The sequence below is a fragment of the Poecilia latipinna genome, unplaced genomic scaffold (genome assembly GCF_001443285.1).
Source record: "Poecilia latipinna isolate Pla-1442-1.1 unplaced genomic scaffold, P_latipinna-1.0 Scaffold845, whole genome shotgun sequence".
NCBI lineage: Eukaryota > Metazoa > Chordata > Actinopteri > Cyprinodontiformes > Poeciliidae > Poecilia > Poecilia latipinna.
Window position 1 is genome coordinate 2,005 of NW_015113461.1, and position 15,720 is coordinate 17,724.

The following is a 15,720-nucleotide window of genomic DNA, read 5'->3' on the forward strand; positions in this document are numbered from 1 at the left end:
TTTCTGCTTGACTTAAAATCAATAAACTGAGGGGATGACTGACTTTTATTTTTAGTCAACAGATCTTTCTAAGATTTTCTTTTTTTTCTTATCTTTTTTTCCTTTTACAAAATTTGACTCGTAGTTCTGGGTAGAAAATTTGTGCAAATATTGAATGTACTTTTTTCTTTTTTATATTGAATACAATATGCAGCTCTGGAAAAAAATAAGAGCCCACTGCACCGAATCCCATTGAAAACCTCCTTGTTATTCCACCAAAAAACTCTTCCTGAGTTAAAACATTAGTATTGTTTTTTCTAAATTAATATGAACTTGATTTCTTTGCATTTTTTGAGGTCTGAAAGCACTGCATCCTTTTTGTTATTTTTTTTTTTATTTTTTGACAATTTCTCATTTTCTGCAAATAAATACAAAATTTTTGTTTGGAATTTCAGAGACATGTAGTCAGTAGTTCATAGAATAAAAGAACAATGTTCGTGTTACTCAGACATAAACCTATAACGAGTAAAATCAGAGAAACTGATCATTTTAAGTGGTCTCTTAATTTTTTCCAGACCTGTTTGTAGAGTTTTAGCTTGATTACTGGTCTACCTGTGTTATTTCAGCAAATTGACTTTTAGAGTCTGCATACTCCAGTTAGTGACGAATCGATTACTAATTAGTTGATGATTATTTTAGCTCTGGTCTTGTGCAGGTTGTAACAAAGCAGAAGAATATGGAATAAAGATCTTTCACTGTGTTTAAAATATCAATGTTTATTCTGTTTTATGATGCATTTAAAGCTCTCTGTGATTTTAGTTGTTTAAGAGACGAATCAGTCTTAAAGTTTCCCCGTCTTTGTCCCCAGGTCCAGTCAAAGAAAAAGACAGTTAAGGATGCAGGAGCCCAACAATGGATTTCTCCTTCTCTTTCATGCAAGGGATCATGGGAAATACAATTCAGCAACCCCCTCAGCTCATTGACTCAGCCAACATCAGACAGGACGGCTCCTGCGACACCGGCAGTGACCCGGGTGAGGATAGCGGTCCCTCTTACGATGCTGCCCTGGATGCAGAGTTCTCTTACCCGCCGTCAGCCTCGGAGGACATGCCGCAGGTCCCTAACGGCTACCCCCCGGGTCTGGGCCTGTACGAGCCCCAGGCCAAGTTCTCCATGTACTCGCAGTTCCCCAACGGCTCGGCTAACGGCTACGGCGCCATACGGAGCTACGGGGACCACGGCCTCCTGCCGGGGGAGGGAACTGTCCTGAGAGGACCCGGCCTCCATGAGAGACCTCTGTCCCCCGTGTCTCCGCCGCTGTCAGTACATCACCCACACCTCCACCACCCCCATCACCATCACCACCACCACACACACCCCTTCCACTCGAACCCGCCTCACATACAGACCCACTCGCACCCGCACAGCCCCCCGCCACCGCCGCCGCTGCCGCTGCCCGCCCAGCACCAGCTGTCCCAGACGCCTCACATCATGAGCCACAACCTGCCGCCGCCGCCCCCCTTACACCTGCCTTCCTCCAGCCCCCCGCCCTCCCTGGTGGACAGTACCCCGTCTTCTCAGCCCGCGCTCGCTCCATCCAACACCCCAGGCGGCGGCGTGCTGAAGAAAACCAGCTCTCCAGAGATCAAGCTGAAGATCATAAAGACGTATCAGAACGGAAAGGAGTTGTTTGAGTCTGCGCTGTGTGGGGATCTGCTGCAGGAGCTGCAGGTAACGGGTCAAACTCAGGTGTAGACACGATGCTCTGCTCTGTAATTTCACATGTCTCACTCCTAAGGTACATATTATTCTTTTAGAAATAAATTTAAACTTCTTTAGTGGGACAACTTGTGTAAAAATCAAATTTTATAGTTATATAATTCTTCCCAGTATAAAAATAATGCACCATAACTCAGTGCTGCCTCTCCCCCACCTCAGTCTGGCCATTATCAAGCCTTTACACAAGTAAATAAACATCATTAGTAGAAATTAGGGCAGAAGAAAAACTAGTTTTTAATATTTAATATGTCAAGATGCAGGAAGAAAATATAAAACTTTGAATTTCTAAATGGTGAAAGAAATATACTCATGGAAAACATAATGTACGATTCTCCAGATGGTCCTAAAGCAGTCAAGGTCTAAAAATGTCCAGATTAAAGTTGAGATTAGATTTTAGTATTTAGTGCCAGTACCATCAGAAAGTGCTGACACCCACTTTTCTTTCATATTTTAAGTTTTTTCAGTTGTTTCCATATTTTTATTTATTTATTTTTTTTATTGAAAATGTCAGTGACAAAAAGAATTGCAGATGTCCTTTGGCCAAAAGTATTTATACATATAAATATTCAGCAACGGGTGTGGATACTTGGCATATTTACCGATTATCTTTATCTTTTTGTATAAATTTTATATCCATTTGCTAAAATGTGTCTGAAAATGTGTCATTGTATCATTAAGGGCTACTTTGCATAGATGTTTCAAAAGAAAATAAGAATTTTCAGTATAACAATGTAATACTTTCAGGTTGCCACAAATATTAAAAGTAACTAAATGAAAACAACAAGCGCTTATTGTCTTAATAATTTTTTGCGGTCCTTTAGAAGGAGTCTCAGAAGAACGAGGCGACTCAAATGCAGCGCAGACACGAGAGGAAGAAGGAGAAGAGGAAAAAGAGCGCGAGGTTGCAGCTTCAGGCTCAGCAGAGTGTGGAGCGGAGCCAAGAGCAAACCGCTTCCACGGCCCAAACAGAGGAGTCCGTCCAGCCGCAGCCAAGAGAGCCGCCGCCGCCGCTGCTGAGTGACCCGCCGCCGGCCCAGGCGGAGAAAACTCAGAGGACGGTCATCAAAACTGAGCCAAAAACACCGAAGGCAAAGAGCGAAGTAGCTTAGCACCTTCAATTCAAGTCTCTGTGGGATCTTAAAACTGGACCAGTAACGAGTGAATCTTCATCTTTAGGTTCCTAAAGTCCATCATCCGTCGGTGATCCAGGAGACGGGGTTCTGTAAGGAGTTTGTGATCGGAGATCTGGTGTGGTCCAAGGTGGGCACCTATCCCTGGTGGCCCTGCATGGTCTCCTCCGACCCACAGATGAAGGTCCACACTCGCATCAACACCAGAGGTAAGAGTACGGCTGCACTGACCTTTAAAAAGCCTAAATGCCGATTCCGATTTTGGCCGATACAGCTTTTTTGTTTTTTTGTCTTAAATATTGCTAAATATAAAAAAAAAAGTGGCTGAGCTATTGACTGTTGTTAACTGCGAATGTGAAGATGTGATCTGGTGACAGTTGATTATAATTTTTAGACATTTGTTGAGGTGGATAAGATTGGTGGATTATCGGCTTCACATTTAAGTGTCAGCCGATATTGGTGCAGCTCTAATCACAAGACTGTTGACCAAATCTCTGTTGTGGCTGTGTGATCTTGTAACTCCTCTCGTTAACAGGACACAGGGAGTATCACGTCCAGTTCTTCGGCAGCGTTGCTGAGCGAGCGTGGATCCACGAGAAGAGGATAGTCACGTACCAGGGGAAGCAGCAGTTCGACGAGCTCCAGGCAGAGACGCTGCGCAAAGCCACAAACCCTGTGGAGAGACAGAAAGTATGTACAGACATCATGTCTAAAAATGCAGATTTACCTGATATAATAAAAAGGGTTTCAAAGAGGAAGCATTGAAAAAAGACGGGAAACCAGATGTTGGATACTTTTGGTTAAAAAGCCATCCTAAGTTTAAGTTTAGGTGCGTAGTTATTTTAGGGTCCATTCACAGCAGCCACATTTGGACCACTTTAATCAAACTCTGGATTATTTTCCTGGAAGGTCTGGTTCGTTTGGGGAAGTGTGAACTCTGCAGACCAGAAAAGTGAGCTCTGGTTGGCCTAAAAACCCAGATCTAGGTTTGGATGAAGTGAACTCGAATGCTAAGAGGAGACTGCTCCAAAAGCAGGAAGTGAACTGTAGTGCAAGGCATTCTGGGTAAATACAACCAAAACAAACGTGTGTCTGGCACTAGCAGGAAAAATGATTCGGTCTTTTAAAGAGAAATCTTACAACCGCTAAAATATGAAGGAAGTTGCGCTCATGGCTTCATGGCCCACATTTTTTATACTTCCACTTGAGTCTCTATTGCTTCTAAAAACAGCCCAGGTCTTAAAAATCCCACCCAGCTGTTTTTATGCCAATGAGTTCATGTTTTCTGGTGCTTGGAAAATTAGTCATTTCAAAAGCCTCCAGATTGTTGATTCACACTGCGCCGTCACCTAACAACTCACGCAGAGCTCCGGCACGTTCAGCCAGCTGGTTTTACTGCTGAACTGGTGGTACAATGGCTGCTGGAAAAAAACCCAGCAGCCATTGTTTTTGACTTACCGACCAGAAACCACTTGCTGCATTCTTGTTGGTTCTTAGTATGCAGCCGTTTTATGTGTCAAATCAAATAAAATGTTATTTGTAGATCACTTAGAACTTTAAAACAGTTCAAGTGATCTAGAGCTAGACTTAAAGGAACTCAGTGTCTCAGCTGTTTTGCAGCTTTCCGGAGGTTTGTTCCAGCTGGGGAGGAGGGGGTGACTAGCAGCAACTTATTTGGATTTAAAGTGACATTAGGCCCTAAAACGGCTCATTCTGAAATTGAACAGACTAAAATCTCATTATCTCTGAATAATTCTATGCAGAAAATATGATGAGCATGTTTTGTGTAGCCCATAGACTTGTCCTGTTTATGGAAGCTTATGAATTCATATGGAAGTTATGAATTTCCAGTAAATGATGATTATTATTAAAAAAATCCTTCATGATTTATCTTTCTCCAGCTTTTGAAGCCCATCCCTCAGAGGGAGCGGACTCAGTGGGAAGTAGGCGTCGGCCATGCTGAGGATGCCTTTCTCATGACGCGCCAGGAACGGATCGACAACTACACCTTCATCTACGTCGACCCGGACCCCGAAGAGGCGCCGCCTACCAAGAAACCCAGCATCCGAGCTGAAAAACGGAGCCGGCGCTCCAGCGGCTCGGTTGGAAAGAAGGAGGATGTCGGCGTGAAGTCGCCTGACAGAGAGCAGCCGCCGCGGAGGCAGCTGCCGCGCCGGCAGTGCAGCATTTCCAACACGGAGGACAGCTCGAACTCGCAGACCGCCGGGGAAGAGAAGAACCAGAAGGGAGAACAGCAGAAGAAGAGTTCACCGCTGCAGAACGCCGGCTCTGATGCAAAGCAGGACTCGCCGCCGCCGGTGGTCAGGCCGTGGAAAACGGCAGCGGCGAGGAAGCTGCTGCCTCTCTCCATCACCATGAAGAGGCTGAACGTGGAGATCACCAAGTGCGACTGGCCTCTCCTGCAGAAAAACATCACGCCGTCCCCAAAGAAGGACAGAGAAGAAGAGAAGAAGGAGAGGGTGGAGAGAGAGGCCCGGCAGCCCGACCTGGGGTACTGCTCACCTGACGTAGGTCTAACCAGGTGCAGATGGACGGAAGGACGGTGACGCCGTCCTGTGAGGTCTGATCTGAGTGTTTCCTCCAGCAGGACAGCAGAGCCAAACCTGAGCCCAGTCCAGAGGAGGAGGAAGAAGAGGGCGACGAAGGTGAGGAAGAGAGCGACGAGCGGAGAGGCTCTCCGGCCAGCAGGAGGAGCGAGTCAGCGAATCGACAAAACTCTTCACCTGGATCGCCCAGCAGCAGCCCGCAAGGCGAGGAAACGAATCAGAGCAGCAGCCATGTTTGTTTGCTCGCCTGTAAAAAGCCTGAAAAGAAATCAGTTTTTTATCAAAATGTTACTAACCCTGTCTCAGTAACAAATGTTGCTAGATGATAAATTGTCCCAGAAGTTATTGTGATAAACTATAATATTGTTAATGATGAAGAAACACGAGATCAATAAACTTTAAACTCTAACAAACATTTAACACTGGAGCTGGAAGACATTTTAAATATCGAGAATAAATAAAGAAAACCACAAATAAAATGAACTGTGAAGTCTCTGTAAACAAAACTGTCCTTCCAAAAAAGGAGCTAGTTGAGACCAATTCACCAGACTGAGGACTTTTATCATCCAGGTTTTGGCAGAAAAACAGAAAAACCAAAATAAATCATGCAAATGGAAATTATTGAGCTTGCTTTGATTTATCATGTGATTATTTATTGCTTGTTGCAACAGGTTTAAATGTCACACTGAATAAATTACAACCTTTAATTTTACTACATTTATTCACTGGGAGGAAACAAAAGTTTTGGTGCCCCAACAACCACTTCAAAATAAACGTAACCACAGGATTTATTCTGGTGGCGGTTTGGTATAATGCACTGTGGGAAACCCTGAATATTACAGCAATAAAGTCATACGAAATAACTTCAGAGTATTTCAAAAATAAAGCTGTAATATGTGATGAAAGTCATATTATTAGCAGAATGAATACCTAATAATATGGAAATATTCATGATAGTAAAATGAAAATTTTTGCAAAAATCAAGCTACTTTACTACATATTGCATGTTTAGCTTCTTGTTTTATGCTACAGAATAAAACATTTACTAAAAAACCTGTGGAGGGATATATTTATTTTTTTATTTAACTTTTATTTCACCAGGTGAGGTATTAAGAACAAATTCTAATTAAGGACCTGGCTGAAGAGAAGAGATGTTTTAGAGGAATAAAGCAAAAAGTAATGATCAAATCTCATTGTGCTCCAACCTCACTAAATGTTACAGACGACTAATTAAAGGTCAAAGGTTTGTAAAGGTGCTGATAGAAGCTGAACCAGCAGGTGTGGCACTACTGACTCTATTTTTTAATTAAATGCTAATTTGGGAGATTTTTCTCCACTTAAAAGATGAACTCAAATTAAAGATTGGACGTTTCTGCATTTTTTAGAGAGAAAAGTTAATTTTAGGGCTTTCTGCTCATCTTTACCTGCAGTGCCAAAATAAAAATAATTTATTTTTTCTTATTTTTGTTCTCTGTGTGATACAAAATGCAGGCTGCTTATTATTTATTTATTTTTGCTTTCAGGCTCTCAGGAGAGGAAGCCTCAGCGGCGGTCAGTCCGGAGTAGATCTGAGTCAGAGAGAGGCGCCGATCCCATCCCGAAGAAGAAAACCAAAAAAGAACAGGTATGAGTCTACCTCTGCTCACCTGCAGGGAAAGATCTGGCTTCTCTCTCGTTATTCTACGAAAACTGAAATAAATCATGACCTCAGATTTCCATCACAGAGAACATTTCAGATTGAATTGCTGCAGTTTAGGGCTGAATGATGTGGCTTAAAAATTAAATCCCGGATTTTATTTTTAAGATTGATTCAGATTTTCATAGATTTTGTTATTTCTTTTATTTGTTTTTTTTCTTATTATTTTTCTAAAAAAAAAAAAAAGACATTACTCCTGAAAATATTTTAAAAAGTGGCCTTTATTTCATTCATCCCTATCAGATTAGGGATGAATGAATAATGCCATACTAGTATGAGCAGAAACAAATAAGCAATTTTACCACAAAATTATCAGGAAAAAATTTATTTTAATGAGAAAAAATATTCAATAAATTTATCAGGATCTGATGTGACCCGCTCAGTTCATGAAGTTCATTGTTCGAAATTGTTTTCACGATTTTTTCAAGATTCTGCTACTGATGAGGATTTGATGCCAATGTGTTTAAAAGTATTTTTTATCTATTATTTTTATTTTATTTTTTTGTGTTAGAAGTGTAAAACTACTATAAAATTCCAATGTTATTGTGGTGAAGTTATGAATTTATTATTGTAATTTAAAAAAAGAATCATAGCCTGGCCTTAATATTTTTTGTCGTGGTGTTTCCTTGAATTAAAAGTTTATATAAATAGAATTTGCAAAACGCGCTTGTGAAACAAGATGGCGGCCCTGGACACACTGACATCACTCTGAACTATGGAAACCGAAGGAGTGGATCAGTGGAAAGATTTTACAAAAATTAAATGTTCTACTCTGTTAATCAAAACAATCAATTTAAGTTAAACAGATTGGAAAACGCAGAGTTCATCAAAGTATGAAATTTGTGTTTCTCAGGCTGAGATGGCTCCAGAAACCACTCTGAAGACGGGATCACAGAAAGGTATAAAATACTCAACACCTCCTCAAACCCAGAAACTATAAACTCCTTCATAACCTACATGAAATCCATGCCATCCTCCTGTAGGAGCCAGTGAGATCTCGGATGCGTGCAAACCGCTGAAGAAGAGAAGCAGAGCGTCAACGGACGTAGAAATGGCTTCGTCTCAGTACAGAGACACGTCTGATTCCGACTCCAGGGGTCTCAACGACCCACAGGTAGGCTTCAAATGAAACGACACACACAAAAACAAGAAGACACAGATGTAATAAAAGAAATAGCTCATCCTGTCATTCCTGTATCATAAAAGAAACAAAATGCGTTTTGAGTAATATATGGATTCTGTGTGTGGACTCTAAGCTTTCCAATGATGTCAAACACATGGAAATAAAAGAAGAAGTTGTTCTTTACTACAAATGTTGTGCACATTAACATCATTTTAGGGCTATTTGTAATTAAGAAGCATAATAAAAGAAAAATAGACTTGAGTGGCTTTGGCAGAAACAGAAATCCTCTTCTGCACCATTAAACATAAAAATTATCCACCCATTTCTATCCATTGTATTTATTTGCTGATTCAAATCCTTTTATATATAAAAAAAACAGCTGTTGACGTGTGCTCAGAGCATTATAAGCAGGCAAAGTCCTAAAAACTAAAACACAACTCTCAATAGTAGTACGTGTTGAACTTTGAGCTAACGTCACCGTACATGCAGTACCTCGCGGACCACTAGGGGGCAGCCACAAACCACAGTTTGAGAAGGATTGACGTATTCACCTTTTGCAACTAGGATCCCTAATCATTCGAGGCGACATGACGGACGTGAGAAGAGAGGGACGGGAGTATTGTATTGAACAAACTTTTCCCAAGTTGTTTTTGCCAGTTTATTCATGGCTTCTACTCGTTCGAGTCAAGGTAATTTGTTTGTGAATGTAACACACCTGATTGGGGCTCACAGACAGTGGTATTTACAAAAGTTGGAAATAGCTAGCTTAGAAACCGACCCGTACCTCCTCCCCGTCACGTGTTGATCAAATTACCAACTTTGCCTGAATTCACACCACACTTGATCATAAACTGTGTTTACTTTTACACCGGAGTAGCCTTAAAAACGCACAAAAGACGAGATGCTAACCAGTTTTGTATTTTTTTTGTACATACATGCTAGGCTACGTGACGGTGCGGCATTGTTTCCATGGTTACGGTTACACGGGTACCTTCTCCATAATGCGATATTTAATATCTTTCTAATCATACAGCGCCCTATGACAATTTCTTAAGTGAAATCATGTTCATAAAAGCGATATTAGGTGACAGATATCTGGTTTTAGACTAGCTTTAAAGGAGCGCATTGGTTGTTTTGATGTCCGTCATGGCGGAGCGGACGCAGTTCTGGAAAGCGTGACGTCACGTGCAAAGGGTCAATAGAGATGAATACTTTTTTGTCGATAGGCTTTTTTTTTAGGTGAATTTAGCTTTTCTAAGCACATATTGAAGTAACATCATCCCTAATAATTCTCCAGGGATTATTTGGGAAGAGCCTGGACAGTCCAGCCGCGGCAGACGCTGACGCTTCGGACACTCAGTCTGTGGACTCCGGTTTGTCCCGTCAAGACAGCGGTACCGGACAGAGAGACACGGTGTGCCAGGTAAGGCTGGTCTCTGCTGGATTACAAGTTTTCAAACCGAAAATATTAAATTTTTTTATTTTTTTATTATCTTTATTGATTCACAAATAAGCAAGTTTTACAAAACATATACTCACAATATCATAATGCCAATTTCAATATTTAAGAAGAAAAGAAAAATAGACCAGTCCATTGTAATAAATAAAACACCATTTGCAGCTCTATTTCTCAGAAAAAGATAACAATGTTTGAAATGCAACATAGAATAATGTTGCATTATTCTATGCAAATATTGGTACCATTATATACCAATATTTAATGGCATTTTTTTTTACCTTTAAATAAATGGTAAGAAATACAAACGAATAAAAATACACAAACTAAAGACATATTAAATAATAATAAATGAAACTAAATCTCCTGAGCCTCACATAGTCTAACTTTGCTAACAAAAACTAAATTGTTTGATCTTGTTATTGATTGTCAACAAATTTAATAATAAGTATTGTTAAATTAAGTATACATACTCTGAAAAAGGCTGTTTGCTGACGGAACAACACACTTCAAGCAGTAATTAAGCCAAAAGTATACAAAAAAGTATACATTTTGCGTTTAAGATGAAAAATAAAACATTTTTGTTATTTTCTACACAGAACTCCTTTAGTAGCGAAGGTTTAGCTTCACCTGGTTCAAATTCTGTAAGAGAAAAAAATTCCTATTACGTGCCTTTCCCTATCCAATTATTAATCACTTAATCCTAAAAATAATCAACAGATCAGTCCTATGCTGTATTGATTCACAGCAGAGGCATCGTTTGCTACAAATGATCAGGTATTCACTAAAGAAATGCTATGTTATCATATTTTAGGTAATAAAATGTTTATTTTGTCATTCAAAAAGGAATTAAATTACTTCTTTATATGCTTATGTATCAAAAATACATTAAATGGTTAAATGAAACATATGCAGAATTTACCTTTTTTAAATCAGATTAATTAATAATCATTGTTGTATATGTATCTCAAAAAGGACAATCATATCAAATAATATGCCAGAGTTAGTCATAAAGGCTAGTTTTCATCTGTAGTCCCTCAAGCTACGATCCAAATAAATACAATATATTACAGTGCAATATAACTTAACAAACTTTTTCCAAATCATCAGAATAATCAATTACAAATGTAATAATTAGTTTCAGCCCAGTTACACAAATATCTCTAAAGACATGCAGCTTTAACTGTGGCAAAAGCTTGTTCTGCAAAGTGTTTTATCTTCAATTTTTTTAGTGTCAAAATACAGTGAACTTTGTAGTTGTAGGATTACACAATGTGAACACGCTGAATGGGTATGAGTACCTTTGCAAGGCCCTGAGTCATTAGATGATGTGTGCGTTCTTTAGATCTGCGAGGCGTATGGGGAGGGTTTGGTCGTGTGTGAGGGCGACTGCAGCAGACAGTTCCACCTGGAGTGTCTCGGCCTGTCGTCTCCACCGGAGGGCCGATTCACCTGCACTGAATGTAGAAATGGTGAGAGCAAAGACAGTTTCACCCTAAATGACCTGAGCCGAGTTTGTTTCTTTTGTTGTGACTTTCTGCTGTTTTATTTTTCTTTCTTTTAGGCAATCATCCTTGTTTTAGCTGTAAATCAGTGGACCCGGAGGTGACTCGTTGTTCCGTGTCTGGATGCGGATGCTTCTACCACGAGGATTGTGTCCGGAAGCTGCCGGGCACCACCAGCGGTTCTGGTGGAGGGTTCTGCTGCCCGCAGCACAGCTGCTCCACCTGCTGCCTGGAGCGAGACCTGCAGCGAGCCAGCAAAGGTGGAGCGGGTTCTCCTTCATTTGTTTTCTGTTTTAAAGGTGACCTATTATGCTTCTTTGAACGGGTTGGAATAGATCTATGGTCTGTACAAAACATCTAAGAATGATTTTGCACAAAATCATTCTTAGATAATGAGATTTTAGTCTGCTCAGTTCTGCCTATTTTGAGCTCTGTTAGGGCCTCTTGTCACTTTAAACCCAAATAAACTGCTGCTGGCCACGCCCCCAACTCAATGTTTACTCTCAAACATGAAAACAACCGTACATCTTTGAAAAGTATTTGTAGCACCTCCTGCACAACCAACAAGAATTCAGCAAGTGGTTTCTGGACAGTAATTCAACAACAAAACACTTGTCTCTTCCAGCAGCCATTTTACAGGTCACAAAACCAGCTGACCAAACATGCTAGAACTCTGACTGGGTTGCTAGGTAACTTCTTGTGCTTGACTGGGGTTGCTAGGTAACGGCACATTTGTGATGACCCATTCCAAAGGTTTTTGAAACAGCTCATTTTCCAGACACCAAAAAAACTTTAGCTTATTGACAAAAAAATGGCTGAGTGTTTTTTTTAAGTGCTTGGGTTGTGCTTAAGAAGCAGTAGAGACAAAAATGGAAGGATAATGTAAAATATGAATATTGCATAATTAGTATCCTTTAAGTTCCACTTTGAGTCTGGTTGCTGGAACTTTGCAATTATAAAGTGGGGAAAAGGTTGATTTGCTTTAGAAAAAGTTTATAAACAAATTAATTTACAAGGTAATTCAAAAAGGCAAGATCAATTCACTGGTGAATTGGTAAAATATTAGAAATAATTTGCTATAGAAAGAAATAAGAGTCTCTTAAAAATAGTTTTGTTTGGAACAGAAAAACTTAGGGACACATCTAGAATATTTGGTGATTCAGAACATCCAGTTCTCTGTTTGGTTTAAATGAGGTGTACCTGGAAGACCATCGGGGACAGAGTTATTGCTATGTTCCTGGAAATGGATGATGATGGTGCGTCATCATGGTGCAAATAAACCAAATGAAAAAAGGAAGAAATGGCTTTCATCTCACCCAAGGGGAGACCATCATCCTGTGACATTGCTGGTGCTATTTCTCTCGAACAATAGCTACAGTAAAGCTTGAATTCAAGCTTCTTTGAGAAACAGAATGACTGATTCAGACAGCTAGAAGGAAATGTATCAGAAACAGGCAGTGGCAGCATCATGCTGGATGCTTTTCTTCAGCAGGGACATGAAAGACAATCAGAGGTAAATGTAAAGATGGGCAGCTTTGTGTATTTAATGCTTATTTATTTTATACACAATCCTAGTATTGTGTATAATACTAGGACAAAAAGAGCTCTTAAAGCTCTTTTTGTTATTACTTTCTTTCTACACGATTTATTAAATTGGAATAGTCATCAAAATGACAATTTATGCAATATTTTAATCTTGAAGAACTGCTTTATTATATACTTAGTGCTGTTTTGCGCAGCACCCACAAAATAATAAGTTATTGGAAGCAAGCAAGGGGCGCTAACTCTTTAGTGACTGGGTAGAAGCAAGAGGAAAAACTTACAGCTCTATTTTTGTCATTCTAGTTTTTGTGTGCCACTCACTTCCTAATGCTGTCCTGGGCAACAGCCCATATTTTCCACATCAAAAAAGGATATTTTCAGTTAAATTTCATTTGAATTTAGAAGGCAGCAGCATTTGTTGAGGCATTGACAAACAGAAAAACATGGCAATTTTCAGATTTAAAATGTCTAATGAGCTCTATACGTTGGTAGACTTTCATTTTTTTAATGCAACTCGAGTTGCTGTGCTGTGATTTGACTAAAATCTTATTTGATAAGCTCCTGCAAAGCATGCAGTATCTATTCCTGTCACTTCAATTACAGCAAAGGCCCACAAAGGAACATGACCTACCTTCTTTTCTAGTTTATTTAAAGGTGCCTTACTATATAAAATGCACTTTTTGTATGTTTTTTTTTTTACTCCCATTTGGGTCTTTTCTGCTTCAAAAAACAGTTCAAGCATTTAGAAAAACAAACATAAAACACCCAGCCATTTCTGGCAACAAGTTAATGTTTTGTAGTATCTGGAAAATGAGCCGTTTCAAAAACTACTTGTTAAGTCACCTTTGATGAGCACTGTGCTGATACCTAGCAACCCCAGCTGAGCTACAGCATGTTTGATCAACTGGTTTTACCACCGTATTTACTGTACAATGGCTGCTGGAAAAGACAAGTGTTTTGTTGCTGACTTACCATCCAGAAACCACTTGCTGCATTCTTATTGATTGTGCAGGACGTTCCACTTCTGCTTTTCAAACATGTACATTTGTATAATTGTGCATCTGTTTGTAGCTATTTTCCTGTACGAATGTAGCAGCTTCTTTGGATTTAAAGTGAGAGAGTTCCTAAAACATCTCACACTAAAATCTCATTATCTAAGATTGATTTTGTGCAGAAAATGTAATAAACATATTTTGCTCATCGTCCTATCCTAACCTATTCAAGGAAGCATAATAGATCACCTTTAAAATAAAGTCAACATTGAAGGAAGGTTTTCTGCTCTGCACCTAACCTGTGATGATAAAGGTATGGTTCGTTTCGCAGGCCGTCTGATCCGTTGTATCCGCTGCCCGTTGGCCTATCACCCCAGCGACGGCTGCCTGGCCGCCGGCAGCGTCATCCTCACCCATCACATCATGATCTGCAGCAACCACGGCAGCGCCAAGAAGAACGGCCTCCTCTCCTCCCCCGTCAACGTCGGCTGGTGCTTTCTGTGTGCCAGAGGTAAGCCTTCACCACTGGACGCGCCGCCATCTTGACTTCATCACTGCTTAGTGTTTTGGCTTCAGCCCAGAGTTAGCATCTCATGGGTTAAAAGTTACATTTGATATTTTAACCTGTAGATATTTTGATTTGTGTTTCATGTTTAGGGATTTTGTTCATGAAAGCTTGTGCTGTGTTTGTTTTTTCCATCGTAATATTAATAACCCCAGGCTTTCACACTGCACTCCACTTTAATTAGGCAGCAAACAGGTTTTCCAATCAGCCAATTAGGCCCAACACTTAGCGCTGAGTTGAGTGCACTGTTTGGCCTCTTTTACGTCGAGACAAACGTTTTTTGTTTACTACTTCTGAGTGTGTGCGAGGCTGTGTGTGTGTGCGTGTGTGTGTGTGTGTGTGTGTGTGTGTGTTTCTTTCTGTGTGAAATTTGGGTAATTTTCGAGTTTGACTGCGGCTCACCCCCCGTCTCTTCCTGTGTGTCTTGTGTAGGGCTGTTAGTGCAAGACCTTACTGACACCATATTAAGTTCATATGCCTATAAGTCCCACTACCTTCTGACTGAGTCAAATCGTGCTGAGTTGAAATTACCTATGATTCCCTCTCCTTCGTCAGCTACCAAAAAGAATGTTGGGAAAGGTAACTGAACAGTTTTTCTCTTTCTCCTTGTCCCCCCCTCCTCCCTTGGTCCGTGTTTGTGTTGTGCCTGCTCCCGTTCTGATTCAGTTTCCCCCTTTTTGCACACGTCTTTCATTTCAAAGCCTTCAGGTGCAGAGTTAATTAACTGATTACACATGCAGTTCATTTCAATGCAGAGTGACACAAAGGAGCCTCAGCCCAGTTCCAGATAAAAGCGGGCCTCATGCAAGAATAGTTGTTTTTTTTTTTTTCTTTTTTTTTGGTCGTGCCTGAATGTGAAGTTTAGCAGACGATGATGATTTATAGCATCCGGGTTATTCTACAAACACGACATGAGCTGAATGTAGCAAGATCAGTTCAAATCTGGTCAGTGTGGAGGAGGACTAGGGCTACTGCGGCGAAAGAAATCTGACTTTAATGTCAGAAGTGAGAGTTTTTTTTATTTTATTTTTTAATTCTGGCTTTCTTTTTTCTCAGAATTCAGTTTTTTCTCTCATAATTTAATAATGAGTGTCCATCTGAAAATATGGTATTATAGAGTTTATGGGGTAGGAGTTCATAAGTTTCTTTTCTTCTTCCTACTCCTTTTCGAGTATGTTAAGATACATGTGAGTGATACAAAATTATATGTCTTTTGCATTCCTTTTTCATGTGTGTGATTTTATACTTCTATAATGTTCGAAATAAAATAAATACAAATTAATAATAATAATAATAATTGGACTTTTCTCTCAGAATTCTTTTTTTTTTTTTTTTTTTAAATTTTTGCTTTCTTTGGACGGTTCCTTTCTTTTTTTTTTTTTTACG

The 15,720-nt window shown here is 39.9% G+C and overlaps 1 protein-coding gene across 6 annotated transcripts in view; it reads left to right on the forward strand.

Moving 5' to 3' along the window:
• The first annotated feature begins 846 nt into the window (after nucleotides 1-846).
• nsd3 (nuclear receptor binding SET domain protein 3) overlaps nucleotides 847-15,720 on the forward strand; it is a 29,567-nt gene continuing 14,693 nt past the window's right edge. Inside the window, exons 1-14 of one of the 6 annotated variants that reach the window (XM_015047836.1) lie at nucleotides 847-1,710; nucleotides 2,580-2,858; nucleotides 2,935-3,097; nucleotides 3,424-3,578; nucleotides 4,790-5,416; nucleotides 5,494-5,659; nucleotides 6,979-7,079; nucleotides 8,005-8,050; nucleotides 8,135-8,265; nucleotides 9,572-9,697; nucleotides 11,076-11,202; nucleotides 11,295-11,495; nucleotides 14,101-14,280; nucleotides 14,767-14,913. In XM_015047836.1, coding sequence (XP_014903322.1) covers nucleotides 892-1,710; nucleotides 2,580-2,858; nucleotides 2,935-3,097; nucleotides 3,424-3,578; nucleotides 4,790-5,416; nucleotides 5,494-5,659; nucleotides 6,979-7,079; nucleotides 8,005-8,050; nucleotides 8,135-8,265; nucleotides 9,572-9,697; nucleotides 11,076-11,202; nucleotides 11,295-11,495; nucleotides 14,101-14,280; nucleotides 14,767-14,913 — 3,268 coding nt within the window. In that variant the 5' untranslated portion in view covers nucleotides 847-891. The remainder of the gene's footprint in view (nucleotides 1,711-2,579; nucleotides 2,859-2,934; nucleotides 3,098-3,423; nucleotides 3,579-4,789; nucleotides 5,417-5,493; nucleotides 5,660-6,978; nucleotides 7,080-8,004; nucleotides 8,051-8,134; nucleotides 8,266-9,571; nucleotides 9,698-11,075; nucleotides 11,203-11,294; nucleotides 11,496-14,100; nucleotides 14,281-14,766; nucleotides 14,914-15,720) is intronic. The other 5 variants (XM_015047840.1, XM_015047837.1, XM_015047839.1 and 2 more) reach the window with 5 other exon arrangements.